The sequence below is a fragment of the Alosa alosa genome, chromosome 21, assembly GCF_017589495.1.
Source record: "Alosa alosa isolate M-15738 ecotype Scorff River chromosome 21, AALO_Geno_1.1, whole genome shotgun sequence".
Taxonomy (NCBI): Eukaryota; Metazoa; Chordata; class Actinopteri; order Clupeiformes; family Clupeidae; genus Alosa; species Alosa alosa.
This window is the reverse complement of record NC_063209.1, coordinates 3,989,323-4,011,660: the sequence shown is the minus strand read 5'-3', so window position 1 is coordinate 4,011,660 and position 22,338 is coordinate 3,989,323. Positions and strand designations below refer to the sequence as shown.

Here is a 22,338-nt window from a genome sequence, read left to right as displayed (position 1 = left end):
CTAACATTTTACAGCAGTTTCAAACAGAGCAATCTCCTCCACTTTATTATCCTTAGTGTCTTTGTACACAAAACATTTCAACAATATCATTCTAGATATTCACTTAAGGGTCGAATCTGTAGGATGGCACGGCGAGTTTTGCATGGATTTGCACAGCAGAAAACTTAAAGCTGAAAAGCAAACCAGCAAAACTCACTGGGCCCCCTCAAAGCAAAATGTCCATAAGAGACCTCACTAAACCCAGTAGAGGGTGCCTGGCAATACGTGAAGTGCAAACACTGCAGTAGAAAACATCTGCACTACCTGCACTGTGAGCACTTTGGAATTGCCTGACTATGCAATTAAATCATAACAAATCAATTACAGAAAAGGTAACTGTGCTAAGGCGACAACAAAAAAATGAAGGAAAAAACATCAGCCCAACAAAAATCCAGTTAAAACATCAACAGTGTGACAGTCACACATCTACAAGAGAACACAACTACAATGTATAGATAGGTTGAAACCACAGTACATCCAGCCAAAAGGAGCACCTAGGGCAGTAGATACTAGACTACTTCACTAACTACACTAGATGCACCTTAGCTGGAAAACCATAAGAGTAATTCATAAAATGGAATGACCGTGACATCAACTGGAACATCTTCCTACAGCGTCTCTGTAGTATGACCTTGCGTTTTCTGTCAAAAAGAGAAAACACAGAAGCCAGGTCACTGTTACAATGCAATGATAAAGGACTGACAAGGCAATTCGTTGAAAAAAAGTGTAAGTAACTTTCTGCGCAAGGAACTAGGACATACTTTCAATGTAATGACTACATTGAACAGCTCATTCGATTATACTAATTGCAATTTACAGAACTTTAAAATATCCCCACTGAAATTGCTTGTAACCGCTAGGGGCGTCCGTAGTAGACATATGGCCTAGCCAACATCATGGACATGTACCCGTTTCCCAATGTTTACTTAATAGTAATTTTTTATTATTATTATTATTATTATGTTCTAGCAGCCGGCTCTTTGGTTTTTCGAGAACGTTATATCGTCATCAGGTTAGGAATATGAGAAATAACATAATTAGGGCGGATTCAAGGCCAATCATTACATTTGAAACAGAAGACGTAACCAAACTATTTTGGGATAGGTGGGGAGGTCTAGTTGAGTTCTCTAGTCTCTAGTTGAGAGAAAGGTGAATCTGGATAACCTACAAGCTACAATTTAAAAGATGAAAATGCATCGCCCATAAGTAGGCCAACCGAAATTATGGCTCGAGGTGATACCCGCCATTGGCGCCTAAAGCCCTTTCCGCTTTATGGAATAAAGTGCAACTGCTGGTGCCTAACATTTCATCCAACAACATTGAAGGGAAACAGTTTGAGTACAATCTGGTTAACAGATCGACAACGAGTTGTTGAACTTCTTATCTAACCATAGGATGCATTATATTACATTAGAAGTAGAATTGGGGGAGTGGGCGCATAAGGCCTAATTTGCAATGATTGGTCAGAATTTAAGAACAAATTAATCAAACTAATAAAAGTAATCTATTGACATTAACATACTGCGACACAAACCAAACAATCATGTTGGCAAATCTGGAACTTAGGCTGTGTTTTAAACATGAGGTCCCAGGTCTAACAGATGTTGCATGTTTGCAACCAGTAATGTTAGTAACGTTAGCTAGTTTGGTTAAAGCTACCATGTTTCCAAACCGAGACATGGAAAGGGTGTACCGTAAGTGCCATGCGGAATTCAAAAAGTATTTTGTTGAACGTCTGTAATGTAATGTCTTTTGAGTGTGCTGTCGAGACGGTGAAACTACGGGCTTACTTCAAGTATCGTTAGAAGTAACCCGAGCATTAGCTAACGTTAAAGAATTCGATGTGGCGGCTGTGGCAACTCGCCATAACGTTGTGCAGTGTAACTTCATTAATAACGTTAACACGTTGAGCTGCAAGTGTGGTTAGCTTGTTAGCTTATCCAACTAACGTTATGCACTCAGTGGAGTCTGGGATGCCCAGAAAATTAACCAACGTTAAAGATACATTCAACAGGTGGTTGCAGTTCTGATTGCACACTAGTGTAAAATGACTTAACAGTCGACTACATAGGTTCTCCACTCTTAAATTGAGTAGCTTCAACAATCAATGACTAGCATCCTGTTTGCTTCAGCTAAACACCAATAATTGTACATTCCACTTAAAATCAAGTCACTATGCTCAGGAAGCTAACGTTTTCGCTTAATAGCTATCAAAACACACACATCGGACGAAATGGCATGTTTCGCGGATTAATCACGTTCGTTATGTGCGGGACATTTGATTCACAGCACAATTAGCTGTTCAGCTAGCCAACACAAAGCACATCCAGAGAACACAATCATTCAGCCCGAAGATGAAGTTCTTTTTGTTTCGAGTTTTGGACCGATAATAAGAGTTGGTTCGTTTAGATATTATTACAAATACACATATTACTCATGAACTGAATCATTATGTGTACATCGATTTAATCATATTACGTTACCTCCAAGTTGTTTTCAATCTTCCAGAGGTTTACGAAAGAGGCGCGAACGTACCGTCATGTGATGGCCTCTTTTTGTCGACTCCCCAACATAAACCCCCGAACTTTGGGCACGAGAATCACATCCGCAACAAGCCTAATTTGCATAATTAATATGGAACCAATTCTAGAATTTTACATTCATTTAGATTCCACCAATGTCTTCCAGACAAACTCAAAACAACAAACAGGCCCAGTAACTGGTGTATTTTTGAGCTATACAAATAGCAAAAATTAGGCTATATCGGTGACTTGCAACTGTAATATTTGAGCAAAAGTCGTGAGCGTAAACTATTAAATCAAGCATAGTGTATTAAAACAATTTCAAATAATTGTAGCCTACTTACTTCATGTCAACACAGTATTTTATCGCTTCATGCTATTTTTAAATGAATTTTGCACTTATAATACACTGATAGAAATCCGTTGACATTTTTATACACATCAAGCAGCCTCGGTTATTTATCATCCAGAAAGTAGTCTTATTTTCGTTAACATCTTCAGAACGATTTCTTTGTGACTTGGAAAAATTAAAACTTGAACAACAATCAACCTCTACACTAATAGACATGGCTACTTTAGCGCGCAGATGTTTTAATAGCTCTTCTCATTCTAAATCGGCGACAAAAAGTTATGTCATGCATGAAATTGCACTAGCATCTTTTTTGTTGATTTTTTTCTGCATGGGGGTGGAGTGAAGGAAGTAGACTCTGTGTAGGCTATAACTTAATTATATAATTTTAGCCTATATATTTGAACGATGTACAAGTTGTCTTCGATTTCCACAAACTCGTTGTTACAAAGATCAAACACTTCATTCTTGTAATATTTGCTATTTTCTGTTTTCCTTTTCTTTGTTTGTCCCCATAGGTCCAAGATATCCAGAAGGTGACCTATAACCTCAGTAAACCCTACCCCCACCACATAGCCTAAGGCGCAAGACCCATCCTAGAACGTGGTTCATGGGGCTCAGACATTGCCCTATTTCTTTTGCAGTAGGCTATTTGAACTTGGGAATGTATCGCTCGTGTGTACAGCCAACGGGGCTAACTAACTTACTGACCATTAACACTTTGCAAAGTTACCTTTTCACAATCCTTTTCCAAGCATGTTCTGCCCTGCTTTGTCTAAGCAACCAATGAACTTTAACCTAGTTTCAGTTCCAACCGAGACTAGAAACAGGTCGAAGGATAAAACGTTTGTCATTTTTAAGCAACTGCACAGTGATAATCGTAATAATAGATAGGTTCAGGAAAACCGAGGCAATAAATACATGCAACCGAACTAAGCGTAGGCTGGAATGATGTTCAGAATGAGAACTCAGTGCAAAATGACAGGTCCCAAATAAGCCAGCCCACCTTTCAGATGGGTTACTAAGAGTAGCCTATCATTTTGTGTACATTAACTTATTAAAAATACGTTTTATTTGATTGATTGAGTAATCTGAAATGAAAACTATGGTGTCTGAAGTGCTATTTAGCCATTAACTAACCTAACATGCTGGTAGGCTAAAATATACTAATCCTTCACAAATTCTTCTATTATGTCAATAATTCTATGACTGGACACACTCTGAGGATCTGTAACTGTGTGATTAAAGAGACAGGGAAAAGTTTTACTATTATTAAAATCCAAAATTGCACATTGTAATAGCCTATATTGATGGATAGATTTAACAAACGGCATTATTCAAAATCCCCATATTATCTTTTGCTGTAGGAAAAATCACAAGTACCCCGATCTCTGTACATGGGCAAACATGGGCAGTTTTTTTGTAGGTGAACTTCAGAGGTTTATAACACAGCATGATGTGAGATTCAACTCCACGATTGGCTCGTGGTAGTTGCAAACATGCCTCATGTTGTACCCGGGATTTGTAAAGGCTCTCCTTCATGACACAACATGCACTACCAGTAGCCTGAATGCCTAACCAAAGAACCAAAACAGAAAAAACAACAATAAATAACACATCACAAACAGAGCCTTTGGCTACCTTTTCAGCAGTCTCAGACAACTCCTTCACAGCTCTTCAGCAATCATCGTTGAGTAGGAAAAACCTTATAAGTAGCTTCTACAATGTGTGTTATCAATTAATCAATCAATTAATTAATGTGGTTAGCATCCTGGCTCGTAGGTCGTTCCAGTTGATCTTCCTCTTCTCAACATCACACCATCTATTGCCCTTGATTCATTTGAGACACTTCTGTTGATCGTCTAGCTTCGTCTTCTTGTTCACAAACAAAGCCGGTTACAATCTGTCTCTTCTCCTGTGCTGTAGCCTTACCCCATGCTTTTCAACTGGCACCAAGACCAAGCCCTGCTCTTTCACTCTGCCCCTGCCCAAAAATATTCACATGTTGCAGTGCATCTTGAGCATGCTTAACTGCTTCCAGCTTCATCACTGTTTTCACTGGTCAGTGTTCTTGATGACTGGATCCTTAAACTGTGACAGTCATCTCCAAGCTTATCTTAGCACCTTTGAATTCCTCCATTAAGCTGGTCACTGGTAACTCCAAAATTACTTTTCCATATAATGCTAGTACTTATCAACGTGACACCCCAAGCCATTTCCTTCATTATTCACAGTTCTCTTAGATTTGTACTCATCTGAAGCTGTTCATCATGTCATCCATAGGCCCGCAGCCTTTCACCTCCAACAACCCAATTTAGATGTCCTTTCAATACCTCCACTATATGATGAAAACCAATGGTGAAATGGTACATCCATCCATACCCACCTCCAGATGCTACCAGGATGTGGTGTAATTACTTGTGTTGAAGCACAACTGAATGTCCTCAAAATATGCCTAGTAATTAATGCTGAGATCTTCATCGTGACCTGCAAGTAGCATGCTTTCCACAGCAGACTGTGAGGCATGGATCCAAATCATTCACAAGATTTAAAAAGATCACCTGGATATCTCTGCCCTTTTGTGCTGTCTGAATTTAATGCAAATCATACTACTATGTTCCTAACCAGAGAATCCTGGGACCCCTGCTTTCCGCACAGAGAACCTCTATCAAACTATTTGACCTCTTTGCCAGCATGCTGCAGAAAATCTTCAGAGACTTATAGGGGGAATGCAGGTAAACCAACATCATGCCTCTGATTGTCCATATGTATCTGTAGTAGATACTCCTGTAGTTAATTTCTATCAGCTCCAGAAAAGTTTCCATATTTGTTTCAAAAAGTCATACTTTCAAATATTCTAGATTGATTACACATGAACTGAAATATTCTAAGCCTTTTTTGTCATAGCTAATTTATACACGCAATATGTGGTCAGAGTTCCTTTGATAGTGGCCTTCAGATCATGTATTGTTGAGCTGGTGTCTTTCATACTACCCCATATTCTCTACAGAGTTCAGGACAGTCGAGTTGGCCGGCCAATCAAACAGAGGAATACCATTGTCAGCAAACCAATTTCATAGTAGTTTTGGCACTGTGGGTAGGTGCCAAGTCCTGCTGGAAAAGGAAATCCATAAAGCTTGTCAGCAGTTGGAAGCATGATATGCTGTAAAATGCATCGGCTGCATTGACTGTGGACTTGATAAAACACAGTGGACTACCCCCAGCAGATGACATGGCGTCCCAAATTATCACTGACTGTGGAAACCTCACACTTCAAGCAACTTGGATTCTGTGCCTCTCCACTCTTTCTCCAGACTCTGGGACCTTCATATCCAAATGAAATGCACAATTAATTTTCATCTGAAAAGAGGACTTTGGACAACTGAGCAATGGTCCAGTTCTTTTCCTCCTTAGCCCAGGTAAGATGCTGTTGTCTCTGGTTCAGAAGTGACGACACTAGGAATGGAACACTTGTAGTTAATTTTCTGTGCGTGGTGGCTTTTGATGCACTCCAGCCTCAATCCACTTCATGTGAAGTTCCCCCAAGTTCTTGGCTTTGCTTGACAATCCTCCTAAGGCCAGTCATCCCTGTTGCTTGTGTACCTTTTCCTACCACACTTTCCCCTTCCAGTCAACTTTCCATAAATATGCTTTAATATAGCACTCTGAGAACAGCCCGCTCTTTCCGCAATGCTTTAATACGGCACTCTGAGAACAGCCAGCTCTTTCTGCAATGCTTTAATACGGCACTCTGAGAACAGCCAGCTCTTTCCGCAATGCTTTAGTACGGCACTTTGAGAACAGCCAGCTCTTTCCATGAATATGCTTTAATACGGCACTCTGAGAACAGCCAGCTCTTTCTGCAATGCTTTAATACGGCACTCTGAGAACAGCCAGCTCTTTCCGCAATGCTTTAATACGGCACTCTGAGAACAGCCAGCTCTTTCCATGAATATGCTTTAATACAGCACTGAGAACAGCCAGCTCTTTCCGCAATGCTTTAATACGGCACTCTGAGAACAGCCAGCTCTTTCCATGAATATGCTTTAATACAGCACTGAGAACAGCCAGCTCTTTCCGCAATGCTTTAATACGGCACTCTGAGAACAGCCAGCTCTTTCCATGAATATGCTTTAATACAGCACTGAGAACAGCCAGCTCTTTCCATGAATATGCTTTAATACGGCACTCTGAGAACAGCCAGCTCTTTCCATGAATATGCTTTAATACAGCACTGAGAACAGCCAGCTCTTTCCGCAATGCTTTAATACAGCACTCTGAGAACAGCCAGCTCTTTTCAAGAATATGCTTTAATACGGCACTCTGAGAATAGCCAGCTCTTTCCATGAATATGCTTTAATACAGCACTCTGAGAACAGCCAGCTCTTTCCATGAATATGCTTTAATACAGCACTCTGAGAACAGCCAGCTCTTCCATGAATATGCTTTAATACGGCACTCTGAGAACAGCCAGCTCTTTCCGCAATGACCTGTGGAGGGTGGCAATGGCCCAATCCCAAAATCCTGACTCACGGACTTTGGTGCACGTTCTCGCAAAATTCGTAAGGGCTTAGGGCTGTCCCAATGTCGAATTTCAAAGGGTGTGAGGGTTTGAGTACACACTTACCGAGCCCTTTCCGTGAGTCTGCATCGGTGCAGACTTCAGCAAAGGGAATTACCCACAGTTCAAAGGGTTGTGAGGTTTACCGCCGACACCATGGGGAAATCCGGAAATTACAAAGGTAAACAACACCACGACACACGTGCATGGTGCAAGTGTCAGCAACGTCTTTGTTATTAAAAATGGCCAAGGAACATGTGATCTCGCTGTCCCAATCCCATTTATACCTATCTGAGCCCATGTGGCCTCACACACTCACTAACTTAGCACCTGAGATCAATTAAGTCTGTGAGTCTTTAGTCCTTAGTCCTCAGGGCTCATTTTGGGATTCAGCCAATTGAGTATCTTATGGACAACTGTCAAGTCAGCAGTCTTTCCTATGGTTGTGTCAGTATTTACCAAACCAGACTGAGAAATGAATAGCTCAGGAAATTGACATTTCTGTATTATGTGTTAATGTATTAATGGTTTATTCTAATACTTTGAGATACTGGATTGTTTTTATTTCCATGGCCTGTGAACCATAATCTTCAAGATTAAAACCAAAAAAAGGCATGAAATATTTAACTTTATGTGTAATGAAACTAGAATATATGAAAGTTTCAGTTTTTGAAATAAATTATGGAACAAAAACTTTCACAATATTGAAATTCTTTAAGATGCACCTGTAATGACCTCACTAACTTTAATGGATCATTGTAGAAAGCAACCCTAGTTTGCTCTTTCTTTTTTGTCTGAGGAGCTGTGTTTTCCTTCTTCATCTCTGCTTGCAATATTCCAAGAGCTTCTCTGTTCTTCACTGACCCTTTTCCACTGCCTCTCTTCAGCTGCCTGCTCTCCTGAACCAATCTTTTTCAACCTGCCGTTTTGACTTGGGTTGACTTTCCCTCTTTTTTCCTAGGTCTTGGACAGGCACTATATCTTTCCATGCCATAATAATAGATGACCTCACCCATTTGATTCAGTTTATCCTCTGTCCTTTTCAATCAATTCAAATTCATTTTAAATCAGCATTGATGGAGCTTCATTCCTTGGTGCCGGAGGCCCCAGGCCATTTGACCTTGAGCTAGCCTTCTGCCCACTAGATGTCTCTTTCTTGGATTGCTTGATTTACTGTTGTTCTTCAGTAGTTGCATGATCCCAACCATTCAGTGCAAGTATGCCACGTCCTCCTTCAAGTGCAGCAGTGGTATGCTGCAGTCTTTGACGCTCAAGTGCTGGACTTCAACTGACTGACTTTGTGACAAGTAGGTCTCAATGCAGGCCCTCTGTAGTCGTTCATCCAGGCATTTTTCCCTTGTGGATTCTCAAACCTTTCAGTGCTGTTTCCTTTCTCCATCCACACACACTTGCAAAAAATTTGCCCATATCTGTGTTCATCCCCTTTCTCATAGTCAGAAATCCCAAAGTCCAAAGCTCTACCTCTGAGTCACCTTTCAGCTCTAGCTGACTCAAGGGGTATTCTGTTATATGCCAGAATGCTGGAGTACAAATCAGGCTACTGACCTTCCTACTTTTAACATGAGGACATATCAAACTCTGACCCCCACCCTCCCTCCAAAAAAACAACAGCAACAAACAAACCAACAAAACAGAGAGTAGACGTAGCCTCAGTATCAGTGGCGGATTTAGCAAATTGGGGGCCCAAGGTGAAGGTATGTATGCCCCCATCCGATCTTTAAAAGAGAACGACAAAAATGCAGCCTACCGACTGAATGGTGGATAGGCAGGTAAAGCTAATCTATGGGAAAGTAAAGGTTGGAGAGGAGAAAAAACCCTTCCCCTTTAAACCCTGCATACACTTCTTTACTCCGAAATGAAGATGGAAAGCAGAGAACACACAAAGTGTAGCACTACACAAACGAATAGTCACAACAGCCCAACAGAGAACTCGACTCCCCCCCTACCACCACCTAAAAAACCCTGGTGATGGCCCTTTAATTCCCCTTTACGCCTGTTTGCTTTTCTCCTACTCATATTATAGGCAACTTCTTGAAATAATTGTTTTAATACTTATATATTAATTGGTAGGCCTACACTTTAAATTTCTGTACTATCTTGTCATATAGGCCTACACCAGAATGAGCATCAGGTGGCTGAAATGCAGTCATTTCCAACCTATTCCCAACTGCTGCATTTGCACTGCATGACATCTGATTATAATTTCACCATAGAGTAGCCTACACAATCGTTGCAAGAAATAAGCAAATTTGTCGCTAGTCGCTAGATGCCATTTCTCTCGCTAGGGATGGCCAAAACTTAATCTAGCGACAGAATCGCTAAATTGTCAACCAGTCGTCCTTTGTGTTTATCTTTCGCGCAACGCACGTTATAGACTAGTTCATTTCATTGTGGAAGTAGGGGGTGTATGTGTAGGGACATAACCATGAACTGGACATTTTAACTACTATGTCAATGTTTTAAGTATTTCTTAAGAATATTATTACAATTTACCATACTTTAGAAGCGTTCATGATGATAAGGGGTTTTTATTTTTTTTATTTTTAGGTTGGTTGGGGGCCCCCCTACTAAGACTACTGGTAGGGGGCCCCAAGCAGCCGCCTACCTATGCCTCTATGTTAAGACCGCCTCTGCTCAGTATAGGCTACTCTTCATGAGCATACATTTGTTTGTTAAGTAGGCCTTCACTCACTCATGTCAAACTTTAAAGTCCATGTTCTGGGTTATGTGTATATGTTGGGGGGCATAGGTAACCTATGCACTGGAAGACAGGGAAGTTGAATTCGTCATTAATACCTGTTTTATGTTGCCATTTTCTTAACTGCTAGATAATGATGATGATTCTTGCGAAAATCCGAGTGACCGTGAACACGCCCTAAATCCAATATGGCTACAGCGTCCACTCCATGGTTACCTACTTACCTATGATGGTTACAAGTCTAATGGTCAGCATCCGTTCCACAATCAGCGAAGGCAAATACTGTAGACAGACAGGGCTTTATGGTTAAGGCTTGGACGGCATAGCTGATATTCGCCTTGAGACGCGCAGTGCTCATACAACTCTTCTAAAGTGTACTAGGGTGTACTTTTCTTGGGTAGTAGGCTTATGAGTCAAGATTTGAACTTTATTTGGCGTTGTGGTTAGCTGACAAGCTAATGTTAGGCGTTAGGTCAGGCTTTTTTGACTAAGAACCCATGTGATACTTGTTTAGGATCGTTCCAGCTCTCCGACATCTCTTCCACAAGGTAATCTTTCAGATGACTAAATACTAAATGATTTAAGTTAAACACAATAAACTATTACGGTAACCCTGAGTTGGATAGGCTCAGACTACTCAAGAAGTACAGCTACAGCTAAATCGATACAATGCTACAACTTGATTAAATCGCTCCGCTTCAGCCCTGCGTCTGTCAAGTTTCATATAGACCCTTTCAACAATAAAAACAAAAACAATGCTTGAACGTTCTATTTGGTTACCAGTCTACTTCCTCTGCATTAAGATAACATATGGAATGTTAAAAAGGAAGTTTTGTGGGGCCAACTATGATGCTGATAATGGAACTCTCTTGAAAGGGTCTATAACGTTACCTTTGTTTTTACTGACAGCGCAAACTTGCAGTAAGTTGTACAACTAACTTACCCCAATTATTTAGCCATGTCAAGGTTAAAGGTTTTACGTTGTTTTCTGGCCAGACTCCGTCACATGTAAATAATGTAGTCTTCTTCACAACCTCGTTGGTTCAGCTTTAACTGGTGGAGGACTGCATTTGCCTACGTTTCTTATATTCAGAACGTTAGCCCTCAAAAATACTTAAATCCACGCAGCAATAGCCTAGCCTAGGACTGTCACTTTATTGTTTATACACATGTAGCCTATTGTAACTGAAAATGTATCACTACAAACATCCTCAACTAAACTTTTATGTTATTTTAATAGGGTTGATGATGTCAAAGGAAGCAAAGTTCATCGAAGACACAGAACCTGCGAACAAGCCTACTCACTGGGTGGAGGACTTATTTCAACCACACTTCCGTATGGAGGATGTGATGAAGAACTTTGAAGAAATCAGGAAGAAAACGTATGTCAGTGTGAGAGACCATACACTACCCAATTGCTTGCAGAGTGCAGAAGGCAATGATACTTATAAAAAAGTACTACAAGAAAAACAGCAAAGAGAGGAAAAACTACTGATGGAGAATCTGGCTAAGAGAGTGGCTGCAGCGAGTGTGTCAGGAGCAGCCAGTTCCACCAAAAGTAAGGCCAGCAGTACAATACAGATTCAAATCAAACAACCTGAGCAAAATGACTGCATCTGGAACCAGCTAGATTTGTCAACGCTGTGTGAAACAATGAGCAAAACAGAAAAGGATCGGCGCAGGCTGAGGATGCAGCTGGAACGGGCACAGGCAGAGGTGCAAGTGGAGCGGCAGAAGAGGCAGCGGCTGCAAGGCCTGTTGGACGAGTGCGAGCAGCAGCTGGCCCTCTCCAGACAGGAGGCTGCGCGCTGGGCACTGCAGCTGGAGGCACAGCAGGCAGAGGGCCGGGCCAAGGACACACAGGTTCAGGCCCAAGCCACGGAGGCCAGGCAGGTGGTAGAGGAGACGGCCCGTTGGAGGACCGCTGCAAGGAAAGGGAGAGAGGAAATGAAGGATGCCCAGCGGAAATGCGCCGACCTAATGTGGGAGCTGGAGAGACTGAAGGAGCATCACAAGGTAGAGGAAAAGAGGCTGGTGGAGGCAACTCGCCTGGAGGACAATGTCATCCTACAGAAGGTTACACAGGAACTAGAGGAAACTAGGGCCAAGCTGGAAGCAGAGAAAGCCAATCATAGCCGCAGTCAGACTGCCCTTGAACTCCTCCGCAAACACTTCACTAAACAATCTGGATGACAGTAAAATGCTTAACAATTATTGCCAAAAGGAGTCACAGCTGTTTTCTTCCAAGAAGAATTTCCACCAACAAGAAAATAGTAGATGTGGTAAAATCATGCCCTCAGTTTCAGGTTTTTGAATAAGTCATGGCGTCTAAAACATCAATATCCATTGCTCACAACCTCTGTGTCAAGCAGTCCTTAAACTGTTTATTAAAAGTAAATGTTAAAGATATGACTGGAATTCTTTTTTACTTGAAATTATTTTGAAGTTATGTATGCCATGTATCATGTATTTTTCCTCAATCTTTACGTTCTCAATTATTCAGTTTAATTATTCTTATCGGCTGAAGAAAAGCAAAAAACAATTTAATTACTTCTTTATTTTATTTTTAATATGCCTCCACACTTTCTTTTGAAATACATTTTATGTACATGTTTAATCCTCTCCCAGTTGGAAAAAAAATATTTGGAAAATGAAACATACAGGAACAAAATGGAAAAGGCAAAAGGTGTGAAAAAAAAAAAACTTAGCATAGCAAACATTTACAGTTCAAACCTGACAGAGTTTGGAAAAAATAAGCCACCAAAATAATATTCTTTTAAACTGACATCACAAAATTCAACCTTGAGTCTTCAAAGCGGCAGCAGAATAATCACCACGTGTAACCAGGGTAGTTTTTTAAAGCTTACATCAGAAGTAGTATGCTTTGTCCAGCACTCATCCTTTTGTCTCCCTGAGAGAGGGGCGAAGTTAAGCTGAAGACTCCAAGAATGGAGTCAACAGTGCTGCTCTTGAAACTAGTATTCATGCATGATTGATACATTCATCACAACAATGAGCACTTGATGTCAAAAATACTTTTCAGCCCCCAGGGGCAAACCTCAGTTCTCAACCTGCACTATAAGAAAAGGCAATCATATATTAGTTTTTGGAGTTGACATTTTTCCTCAAGTCACACTTTGTGTGCTTTCTAACAGCAAAGCAAGGTATTCTATGCACCAAATTTGCACTTCATCACTGCATTATATGTCCCATTTTAAGAGGCATACTGCAACAGTTTATTTTTCCATGCAATTGGACACCTTCTGCAGTGTGGATGCAGAAGTAAACAGTGTACGTGTTCCGATGAATAGATAATTGGAGCACTGTTGCTCAACAGTGTTTGAACACTGTTGCTTTTGTTGGTGATCCAACAAGAGCAGTAAACAATACTTTCAATCTGATGGGGGTAACGCCATGCACAGCAGTGTAGTCAAATCATGACAATTAGATCATTTTAAGTCTGCAGCATTTTGAACATACTGAAAAATATAATTTGATTGATTGATGATTTGAAAACATTGCAATGTGTCAAGGGTTGAATGTGTCCCCTCCCAAACAATATTCTCCATTTTCCATCCACGGTATGTTTACAGCCAAACCCGAACCACAGAATGTGCCCTTACGGAAGTGTACCAACAATAATACAAATGTCCTAGAAATCTCATTGGTGGAAAGAACAGCCGTACAGCAGCAGGCTGGTTCAAGACATTTACATTCACTCCCATTCAATCAAGAAGGCACTGACACAGTGATTAGTTGTAGAAAGAAAACCTATATTAAATCTGCATTTGAAGTATTCACTGCACAGGCAAGTTATATTCATTTGAACTTTGTTGGGTAAAAATAGCATTATAAAACTTTGGAGTAACGAGAGTTCTGAGAAAAATATTTCTAAGAGCAATAATGTACATGAAGCTAAAACAGAGGTGGCACAGATAATCAGTTCTTTCAAACTGCCTGGAAATGCAGATCTTAATCCAAGATCTGAGACTAAATAAAGATAAAACCAAGTAACTGAATAAGTATACCTGGATTTGCACAGTTTGAAAAGGTGTTGTGTTCAATGATTTGGATTGAAGATTGAATGGGAGGAAATGTAACCTTTACAGCAAGTTTCTGCAAACACTAAATGAGAATACAATGGAGACCTCTGCTGGCATAAAGCTTGTGGTAAACAACGCTTGTGGGATGAGAGGATGACCTTAAAACTCTAATGTTGTAGGTTACTTGATTTGTGTTGTACATTCAAGCAGAGTTCCACAGGTCATTGTTAAATAGCTCTGGCCAGCACCACTGCAGTAGTTAGCTTAAGTAGCAACTCTGGGTGAAGCCCAAAAGCTCCATATAGCCACTCCACAACCAAATTTCACATTCAAACATCTGTGGGGGGTTATGCACAGAATTAATTCCTGGCCTGGCTGGAGTTCACACTGCCAGGGTTTGCATTTTCATGTTAAGTGCAGGCCTCACATGGTTTGAAGCCAAATATTTTCTTTCAAATTTTTTATAGCATGCATAATTCAAACTTCTGCCCCCATCATCCACAATATTATCAACTGAAATAAACTTGTGAAGGAGAAATGAGTACACAGCACTTAGGAACTCAAAACCTATGAGGTATATAAGAAAACATGTTTGTGCAAACAGATTACATAGAATATAAATTTAACTTAAGGTATACCATTTAGGACAACTTTTTCTCTCAGTAGAACCCTTTAGCATTTCATCCAAACAGCTTCCAGTGGCCATGGCAAAAGGCTACTGGAAGGTGTTATGTAGAAACAGACCCAATTAAACTGTATAACTGGGGCCATCATAAGATCACGTATGATACCACAGTTTTGGCTCATTCAAGTTTGACAGTGCAGGTAATGGGCTGGAGTATGAACCATGTTCATGGTCAATTTGTTGATGCCTACTTCAACTGCTTCTTCTGTTTAGGTTCAACTGTGGAATGCAACCTGGCATCCCAAGCAGTTGCCAAGGAATCTGAACAGCATCCGAGAAGCATCAAAATGTCCATCTTTTGTCACTACAATATTATTACAGTGTATATGTACAGGGTGTTGAGTAAGTCCTGTTTTAAGTGTACCATGTGTTGATACATCACTAAAATTGACCCAACCCTGAAAAGTTTCTGCTGTTTGACTATGAAAATTCCCTAAAACCTTAAGAAAGAATTAAATACCATACCTACAATACTTAATATACAATTCATAAGGAACTAGCCCAAGCAAAGCAAAATACTACTGTTGTCAGAGAGCAGAGGAAAAACCAGTATCAAAGGGGCAATTAAAATAAAACAACCAAGATGTTGAGGAAATTATTAGTAAGTGCGGCATCAGAGCGCCAGACAGTTACATAATTGTTTACTCTTGAAAAGTTCTATTGAGTAAAAAGCCTTAAAGCAATTTTAGCCATTTTACCTTAAAATAACAGCTTCAAAATAATGTTGATGGTATACCGACTTATACTAGTGACTTGCATCCAGAACACCTGCACCCATGTAACTTTGGTGGGTCAGGCAAGGAAGTGACCTATTTTGTAACTTTTCAACATACTGGGTACCACATTTTTCAACGTGCAAGGCAACCCGACAGACTTTAAAGGAATTCCAGGTTGGTATGTGACTTGTAAGTTTGTATAATGGAATTTACTAAAATAAGCTCTTAAACTGGTCAGATAAAAATTACTTTTTTCCTGTGTATGAAGAATAGCCTATTCACGTTGAAAAATGTTTATTAGACTACCCAGTATGGTGAAAAGTGACAGCATAGGTTAAATTTCAATTCTCGCATTGTGGGGCTTCAAAGTTCATCTTGCTTAAATGGTGATGGGACATTCTATAGTGCCTTTCTAAGACCAACTGTAACCCCCCCCCCCCAAGGCTTGTAACAGAGAAATCATATACACTCTTAAGGTTTAAGATTTATGCTCCATCAAATATTTCCGGTGAAATTTAATGTTTAAAGAGAAACTCTTATGGAGATGCATTTGCATATGGGGTAAGAGCATTTTTCTGGCTATTCCACCAAACAGTCTTGAAAAACATTTGAGGTATTGAAATTGAGTTGGATTTCACACCTTTGTTACTGGCTATACGGTGTCAATGAAGTGTGTGTGGGTCCAACTCACTCCTCTCCTCACAATGTCCCTCTCATTGCCTACACTGAGGAAAATAAGAGGCTCTTCCCGTACAAGAACATTAACTATCCTTTTCCCATTATTGAGGTCAAATGCAAAGAGGAAGTTGGGGATCTGCAGGACATCTCTCGCTCTCCCTCAGCCCTCTAATGCTTTCTGCCCGTCTAAAATCCTCTCCCTTTTTCTGCCATTTCCATTGACTTCTCTAACCTCTTCTTTCCTCTTTTGAAACCTCAGCAAGTCCCTGCTCCCACCCCAAACCTCCCTCCTTACGCCATGTTTCCTTGCAGCTCTTTTGATTTAGGATTCCTCGGGCGGCGCAGGCCTCTTCAGGTCCCGGATCTGCTTGATCAGGTAGTTTTTCTCGTCACAGAACTGCTCATCCTCAGAACGGTCCGTCTGGAAGTGGCAGAGGAACTCAACCAGCTTGGTCTGGTTTTTAAGTAGGATGTCCAGCACTGGTTGAGTCTTGTTGGGATTGGCCACAAATACCTAAGAGCAAATACACAGGAATAAAATCAGTACTCAAACTATAGACTTCCTCCATCTGTTCTGACAGTAAAGCGTTCAACTCTATTTTATTTGTCTTCCATCATAGTTTCGATTTGGGTCACTAACTCTGGTCTTTGCACTACTCTCGTCTTTGCCATGGTGAAAGTAAACAGATACAGGAGAGAAGTACACCACCTTTGCCTGACACTGCCACCCTTTCCCATGAATAAAACAAACATTAAGACACCTTGAAGACATGGAAGGCCTCGAACTGGATGTTGCGGCTGTTGTCTCTGAGCATGTTCATCATGAGCTTGAGGTTATCAGCATGGCTGATGTATTTGGTCATGACAGTGAAGTTGTGCCTGTCGAGTAGCAGTTCTCCCAGAAGCTGCAATAGAAAAGATAAAGGAATGAGAAACCTTTAACCCAACTTCACATTAACATGGCCTCTTAAACTACAGCTGTATCTTCACATTGTACTTTTTTTTAACACTTATGTATAAAACTAAGAAACTCTTTAATAGGAGTATGAATGTTTAAGACCAAAGAACACACAAGATAACTCTTGGTGAGGTTCAATTTAAGGTTGCTTGAGAGCCTTACCTTCAGAGACTGTCGCTTGGTAACATAATTATCAGAATGCAGCAACTTCTCATATTCAGTAAACACCTACAAGGACACGAGAAATTGATAGAAAAAGCCTGGTTAGTGCTCTGGGATGGTAGACAACAAAACCAGTAATATCAGTGATCAAGTACAAAATATGAAACATATTCTTACTCTGTCATAATTTGTCTCCAAGAAATCAGCACACATAATCTTATGCCTTGTCAAGAGGTCCTAATCCAAGAAAACAAAGGATTAGAATACAGCAATAAAGCTCATATTCAACATTAAATGACATAGCTGTTGAAGACCCTTACTACTGAAGTCAAACATGAAGCACAGGTTTTTGCAATTTCCTGATTCCTGTTAGTTATATGTTAGGTAACTGTGAACATTAAGTTAGCTTCACCGGCTAAGGATGTGTGGGCACACTTAGTACTGTAGTGTTTGGTCACATGGTTTCTTCTCCTACTACTTTTCTCCATACATTTTGGAATTGTCCAGTTATTTCTAAGTTTTGGTCTCACGTGAACTCTTTTTTAGCAGATTTACTTGAAATCTTATGTTCCTAAAGCAGGTTTTTGTCTACTTAATGATGACTTTGATGTGACTCTAAAGCAACTTCTATATAAAATTATATTTGCAGGGTTTACAACTGTTAGGAAAACAATTAGTAAGCACAGGTTTGAACATACTACAGCATGACTTCAAGCCCGACCAGCAACTGTGGGTGCCTGGAAAACCTTTTCATCCAACATACTGTAATTTCCTATGTATTAGCCACATTGTGTATAAACCGCAGGACAGTGTTTTATGCAAGTTAAAAAAACAAATTAATATCATATTAACTGCCCCCATGTATTAACCTCATAGCTGAAGAAATTGTGCAAAATCAAAAATGTATTAAGTTCGGCTAATAGTTTACAGTTTAGGAAATTACGGTAATTTTCTGGACAAGAGCCAATGACTCAAACCTTTTCCGACACTATTGCATACACCGGTCAAATTAATCTGAACTATTAAAGTTGTAATATTGATTATTGTTTATTTTATTATTCATTTATTTGTATCTCAAATAACTCCTCACTGCTGCAACTAGTGACTTTGGATATGTCTGTAAACCCCTCCCCCTGTTTATTCGAAGATCAATAACAACAACAACAAAAAAACGATCACAGGAAAAAAAAAAACATGGGGGCATGATAAACATGAGCATTAAGCAACAAATGAGACAAAATGAGGCTTCAAAATGCATGAGGGATAAAACAAGTTCCACAGACACTTCATCATCTCTTAAAGCCTGATGAGAAGACATACCTTAAACGAGGCAAAGGCATCAGATGCAATGTCAAAAGTGGAGAGCTCAACATAGCCAAAGAAGCGGTAGAAATCCTCCGAGAAGAGGACGGTACGTGCAAGAGGCTCATGACGCAGACACTCTCTCAGCATCATCCCACAGTTCAGGGCCACTTCAGGACTCTCGTAGCTGTGTTCAAACATTACATGTAACAACCATGAACCTAGGTCTTACTGTGTGTATGTGTTTATTCAGTGACATTTCATTTGTAGGGATAGCATGAGTAGTTGAGGCCAACATTAATTTCATTATTTTACTCTACGGGCTTGTGTTGCAGCTGCAAACATCTACAAACGTTGCACAATCCCACATGCCAAAAAAGGCTTCCTCACTCTAAAAAGGCCACAGCCTACTATGTGTGGCAGTGCAGTCAATCATGCGCAACAAACTTATAGATTTCACTCTGCTCATACAGGATGCCAGGATAGATGGTTAGAGTGCTGTCCTATCTACATGTCCTGAGGCTTGGAAACTTACCCTTTGAGCAGCATGAAGAGGATCTGTGGGTGGGAGGAGATGTACTCCACAGTGGGGGTGCGTGTACCAATCTGACGCCGCACAATGTTGCTAAAGACGTGGACCACATCTTTTTTACCCTGGTGTTCAAAAACAGATGGTTCAGTCCAACAGTAAGTGGTATGTGTGAGGGTGCTTACACTCTGACTTTGGTTACATGTCAATATTTGACTTATTTGTAGGCCTCAAAGGACAATGTCATCTTCATGGATTCTCACAGATATTCATTTAATAGTTTATAATACCACAAATAAACTTCTAAAGCCGCACAAAGAAGTTAATTGTAATACTCACTTCAAAGTCAATCTTTTGAAGGTTGGCAATGAGCGAAATCAGGAGGTTTGTGTTGTAAAGCTCTTGAGCAAGCTGGGCCACTGCTTCTGTCTGGGGCTCTTTATCTGCTGTTCCACAGAGCACCTCTTTCAAGGAAGCCAAATGTTTGGAAACCTCCTCTGAAACCTTATAGAGGAATTCAAGTAAACAATTAGGGCAGTGGTCCATGTAGACTCAAATATTATACACATAAAAAAAAAAAAAAAACCTGGCATTCTGATTTTATTTTTTTCCCCCTCACCTTTTCAATCTTCTTTGTGTCCGAAGTCTCTAACTTCTCCAAACATGCAACATTTTCCTTTAAACTTTTAACAATCTCTGCTGGGCTCTTCTGAGATTTCCCAAAGGGGAACGGCATGGCGGTCTGACAGCGGGCGGTCTTCACTTGAGTGAAACAGAGAAATGTCATTATCATACAGTATTATTCAAGCATATTATTATGAGAATCCTGAGTGTCTTTCTTCTTTTAGATAACAGTGATCATAGACATTTTTATTAACAAATTGAACAAAAGGGGTTCCTCGATTTTTAGTGACCTGATGTCTTCCACTGATTGATAAGAGTACCACGAATAGTAAATAGTTAAGTCTTCAATGAAATACACATGAATATCAGAAATCAGGGCTGAAACTGAGAAGGTAGATTGGCATTTAACTTTTTGTTGACAACACTGATTCGGGTACGAATACTTATTATATTAAGTTACCTACTGTATTGCGCTGCAGTTCTGACAGTTAAGTAAACGTCAATTAATCTTGGGAAACGGAAAAAAAGCCGCTTTGTTCTTGCAACAAGGTAGATTTATCAAATGAAACTACTTAAATTGGAATTATTTGATTATGGAGATTATAGCCAGCGTGGATAACATAACACATGTTTTGAGTTGTTGTGGATAAATGGAAGATTTAAGTTAGTCACTAAATTTAGCCAATTCCTTTAATCTAAGATCAACTGTTTTTTGGTACCTAGCTAGTACAGATGTGTGGTAGTTTGGTAATTAGATGACAGTAACCTGGAGTTAAACATGCGTTTTTACTAGCGGCCTTTAAACGCTTACTATGGATAGGAACTAGCATCTCTATGTAGTCTCCACCCATAAGTGAAGTTGGAAGACGTCGAACGTTACCAAAGTGTTCTTACGATCCTAGGTACAATGTTGCAGTGAATCTGTCACCTTAGCCAAGTTAGCTGGTAATATTACTTACAAAGTAACTGAACCGGTCAACAAACATTAACGTTACTTACGTAAACCTAGTATTGTTGTTTAGCCAAATACTTCCTCGAACTGACCATTTAAATGTAGTTTTTGTTACACGACATGGTTGTCACGTTTGCACTACCTGCCCCTACACGTTAAAACTTTTAAGAGGATTCACTGTAACGTTAGCTACTGGCAGTTGTCACAAGCAAAGTTAAGTACCGAGCATTTAAGATCTAAGTAGGTAAAGTGGCTGAATACCATAAATTACCTAACTAACGTTGCGAGATCGCAGTTTATCAACTTGACATTACAAATGTGACGACGTGAATGCACAAGAAGTGTTTTCTAAAGCATTTGGTAGTACAGCTGCTGTGTAACTTAACGCTATGTTACTGAGCAAAGTTTACCGAATATCACTGGTATTAATAGCTAGGTTACATTGGTTTATGCAAAACTTAGATTACTAACCGTCCTATCGCTACGTAACCTACGAATTTCGCTCACAACAAACTATTTTATAACATTTGAAGCGTGTAACTAGCTCTTTGCTAGCAACACCAGCCGACGAACGCTAACGTTAAAGCTACAAAACTAAACTTGTTTCGCTAACAGTTAGGTCTAGTTGACTGTGGAGCTAACGATAGTTTCCTTGTTAAAGTTAGCTTTCCTGCCAATCCTTCGAAAAACGAAAAAGGTCTAACTAGCCTCCTTAGCTAACATTAGCAACAGGCTGGCTCACGTCAGTCAATAGCAAGCGAATGTCAGATTACTTACCAGGCTCGAAAGTCGGCTTTTAAAAATCACCAAAAATAGCCAGCCACTGGCTATCTGGATATAACGAAGTGTAGTTGGGGTAGCGACTAATGGAAGGTGAATAAAACAGCTAGCCTTGGATCACAAGTTCATAGCTACCAAGGTTAAAACAATGCTAACTTTGTTTGTCTGTTGTTACAAGAGCGAGCTAAAGTTGAATAACTTTTCTTCCTTCTCCCTCCAGTGGTCCTCTGTATCAGCACTGTTACGAGCTAGTTAGCGTTAGCTTGCTAACTACGTGTTCTATCTATCTCAAAGCTAATGGACAAGTTACCTTCGCAACAACAGGGTGGGTACGTTTGAAACACCCAGTATCCATAATTGATGTTTCCTGTAGCCAATCACTCGAAGAGAACGGCTTCGGACTAGAACACTTCTACTTGTGTTCAACAGAACGATGCTGAAATGCACATGAGGAAACTAAATATTTTCTTAGTATGTTCAAGTTAGTTCAATAGATGACTACTATTCTGGACTGTAGATGAACAACTATTATTTCTCACGGAAAGTGATAGGTCACAAATGACTAACAATGTCCAATATATTAAAAACATTTTATCTGTATGGGTAAAACAACGAATGCTTGGCCAAGTTGAAGAACCGGTGAATGGTAGTACTTCAAACTTAACGCATTAATTTGGAACTATGATTATGTAACTATTTATTTATTTATTTATTCGTTC

The 22,338-nt window shown here is 40.0% G+C and overlaps 2 protein-coding genes across 5 annotated transcripts; one reads left to right on the top strand and one right to left on the bottom strand.

Moving 5' to 3' along the window:
• The first annotated feature begins 1,614 nt into the window (after window positions 1-1,614).
• ccdc160 (coiled-coil domain containing 160) lies at window positions 1,615-12,599 on the top strand. 3 transcript variants are annotated; one of them, XM_048231639.1, is made up of 2 exons: window positions 1,615-1,733; window positions 11,431-12,599. In XM_048231639.1, exons 1-2 carry the CDS (start codon window positions 1,664-1,666, stop codon window positions 12,381-12,383), a joined length of 1,023 nt encoding a protein of 340 aa, XP_048087596.1. In that variant the 5' UTR covers window positions 1,615-1,663; the 3' UTR covers window positions 12,384-12,599. The 3 variants fall into 3 exon arrangements, with proteins under 3 accessions (XP_048087596.1, XP_048087597.1, XP_048087598.1); XM_048231640.1 differs by lacking the exon at window positions 1,615-1,733 and adding an exon at window positions 10,153-10,738; XM_048231641.1 differs by lacking the exon at window positions 1,615-1,733 and adding an exon at window positions 11,041-11,111.
• Window positions 12,600-12,732: 133 nt separating this feature from the next.
• Window positions 12,733-21,959, bottom strand: cab39l1 (calcium binding protein 39, like 1). 2 transcript variants are annotated; one of them, XM_048232347.1, is made up of 9 exons: window positions 21,617-21,959; window positions 19,883-20,025; window positions 19,603-19,767; window positions 19,270-19,388; window positions 18,753-18,921; window positions 17,610-17,669; window positions 17,433-17,498; window positions 17,074-17,217; window positions 12,733-16,826 (listed from the first exon to the last, which is right to left on the bottom strand). In XM_048232347.1, exons 2-9 carry the CDS (start codon window positions 19,997-19,999, stop codon window positions 16,635-16,637), a joined length of 1,032 nt encoding a protein of 343 aa, XP_048088304.1. In that variant the 5' UTR covers window positions 20,000-20,025; window positions 21,617-21,959; the 3' UTR covers window positions 12,733-16,634. The 2 variants fall into 2 exon arrangements, with proteins under 2 accessions (XP_048088304.1, XP_048088303.1); XM_048232346.1 differs by lacking the exon at window positions 21,617-21,959 and adding an exon at window positions 20,352-20,370.
• Between the last annotated feature and the right edge of the window lie 379 nt (window positions 21,960-22,338).

Excerpts from the sequence above, each read along its gene's own strand:
- cab39l1 (XM_048232346.1), bottom strand. Across the intron at positions 19,768-19,882 it reads ACACAAAGAAGATTGAAAAG|GTTTCAGAGGAGGTTTCCAA; the intron begins GTGAGGGGGAAA and ends TTCCTCTATAAG. Across the intron at positions 18,922-19,269 it reads CTCTTCATGCTGCTCAAAGG|CTACGAGAGTCCTGAAGTGG; the intron begins GTAAGTTTCCAA and ends GTTTGAACACAG.
- ccdc160 (XM_048231639.1), top strand. The coding sequence starts at position 1,664 with ATGTTAGTAACGTTAGCTAGTTTGGTTAAAGCTACCATGTTTCCAAAC. Across the intron at positions 1,734-11,430 it reads AGACATGGAAAGGGTGTACC|GGTTGATGATGTCAAAGGAA; the intron begins GTAAGTGCCATG and ends TTATTTTAATAG.